This window comes from Molossus molossus, unplaced genomic scaffold (assembly GCF_014108415.1).
Source record: "Molossus molossus isolate mMolMol1 unplaced genomic scaffold, mMolMol1.p scaffold_m16_p_15, whole genome shotgun sequence".
In the NCBI taxonomy this organism is placed as follows: domain Eukaryota; kingdom Metazoa; phylum Chordata; class Mammalia; order Chiroptera; family Molossidae; genus Molossus; species Molossus molossus.
Window position 1 is genome coordinate 30406977 of NW_023425350.1, and position 2255 is coordinate 30409231.

The 2255-nt window shown below is 40.8% G+C and overlaps 1 protein-coding gene across 1 annotated transcript in view; it reads left to right on the forward strand.

Moving 5' to 3' along the window:
* The window catches only part of CAMKMT (calmodulin-lysine N-methyltransferase), a 379656-nt gene extending 378329 nt beyond the window's left edge, over positions 1-1327 (forward strand). The window contains exon 11 of the mRNA XM_036262484.1: positions 827-1327. Within this exon, the coding sequence (XP_036118377.1) occupies positions 827-904 (78 nt within the window). The 3' untranslated portion in view covers positions 905-1327. The remainder of the gene's footprint in view (positions 1-826) is intronic.
* Positions 1328-2255: the final 928 nt, after the last annotated feature.

Genomic DNA, 2255 nt, shown 5'->3' on the forward strand with positions numbered 1-2255 from the left:
AATAAAGGAATTAGTTCCATGTATAATTAAAATAAATATTTATTTCTGATTCTTATAAATTAAAAAGTGAATTATAATTGGCTGAAAAATATTAATTTTGTCTTTATAAATAGCGAATTATTATTTGCTAGAATACATATAAATACGACTATCTGAATTATTCTAGCCAATGAGGAAAAGTATACTTTAGATTTGAGACTGCTAATCAGATTGTAAAAGCTGTCCCGAGGAGGCCCTCAGGACTTCACCTGAGTGGTATCAAAGGTTGCCGCTCTAATTGTTGGAATACATTTTTCTCCTCAGAGAAAAGAATTTTTGAATTACTTGTCATTAATATTAAAACCCCTAGGAAGTGGCTGGAGAGTCTTTGAAATATCTTAGGCCCCACAGGCCTTGCCCTCATGCCCAGGTGTCGTACAGTCTCCAAACAGGGTCCGAGGGGCCTGCCTGATTCCTGGGGCACTGGCAGGCGACGGAGGGGACCCACAGCAGAAACTTCTGTGCCAAATGGCTGACCTGGTGACGATGAACAGACCCCAGGTCTGCCTTCACTGGAGTACCCCTAGTTCATGGAGGTCACAGAAGCAGTGTGGCTGTCCATGAAAAAACACCCTACCCCCCCCCCAAAAAAAAAAGATTCTCATCTTGATGTGTAGTGTTGACATGTCAGTGCTACTGAGTACTACTTTGCATTGCTGTTTTTAATTTTAAAATTTCCAAAACAACATATTTAGGTAAGAAGTTTTCATTATATTCAACATTAAAATCGACCGGTGAAGATTCCTAATCTGAGTCTCCTTACCTTTTTTTCCTATGATTGTTTCAGTTGAAAAAGGAAAACCGGGATACATACGAAGAAAACCTTCATTACCCACTTCTGCTTATTTTAACCAAAAGTGGATAGAAGATTCAACTGCTCGAAAGATGAAGTAAACATCGAGTGCCCAGGGAATATTTTCCAGAAACGGAAACCTGTAATATGCAGCAAGCATTGGCTCCCCGAGACTTTCCAGCCCCAAGACTTGGCCCACCCCAACCTTTCCAACCTTCCACGTGTGGGTGATGGGGTCCACCTGTCCTCGCCCACAGTCTTCCCCAGCCTCTCTTCTCGGTCTGCTTGTGGCTCTTCCTGCACCAAACCTTTGTTCGTCTTTAAATCCCCGAGAAGCAGCCTGTCTGAGGTTTGAGTTGAACTTGTGAGCAACCTAAAGATTTTTACCTCTAATTGAGACAGAATTTCTTTTGGTGACTGCCACCCCCATTTTTATCTTGGTCTTTGTTCTATGTTGGTGACAGTTTTTAATTTGTAAAATTAAACGTGACAATCCTATCCTGGTTAATACAAATAAAACCTATCTTTCCAACGTCCCCCAAATTAATTGTGTCAAAGCTGCCATCTCATTTTCTGTTTCCCTCGCTCTTTTTTTCCTTTTAAACGGGATGGTTTTTCCCCTATAGATGTATAAGAAATGACTACATCAGCCCAAAGCCTCATAAACTGACCATTTGTCCTCTGGACACAATAGCGTGGCCGGCCCTCTGCTCCTCCTCCCCAATTATGTGTGATTAGTCTCAATGTGTTGTGTCAAGGAGGAGGAGTGTGCTGAGTGCTTATTATCTGTTTAGGTGCAAGAAGAGCACATTTAGGCTCTGACTATGAATGAAAAGTGAGCCTTTATCAGGGCTCAAATCTAACTGCTGCTGTTCTCCAGGCCTCTTTCAAAACGGGTCCTTTCCAGAGAAATTTTGAGTAAATGGTTGATAAACTAGATTGCAACCAGGGGGGGAGTTTTTATAAAACTCAATCACACAATTATCTTATTTAAAGTAAGTACATATTGTTATATGTTGTAATTCAAGTGTATAGTAAACATTTAATGGGTGCTACCTAGGATTAAGAGAGAATGACTCTTCTGCAGGGAACCCAAGCATATTCTTGCCTCGTGCATCTAATGCCTTTTGTGGAAATTCAGATGTTTATCTGTAAGGAATCATCTGTGCCCACTTTAGGAGGCATGTCATTAGTCAGTTAGCTATATGTCCTCATATCTTTATAAACCTGTAGTGTGATGCAATTAGAGGGAGACTGGGGTGGAGGGATCCTTCTGCATGTTAAACAAACTTAGCTATCATAAAAACAGCGCCTCTCAAATGTCTTCTCTGCTCCCTTCTATCATCAAACAAATTTTCACCACCAGTTTGCATGTCCTTGTATTCACCACTTTTTCTGCTCCATTAGAGCACCTAGATGGATC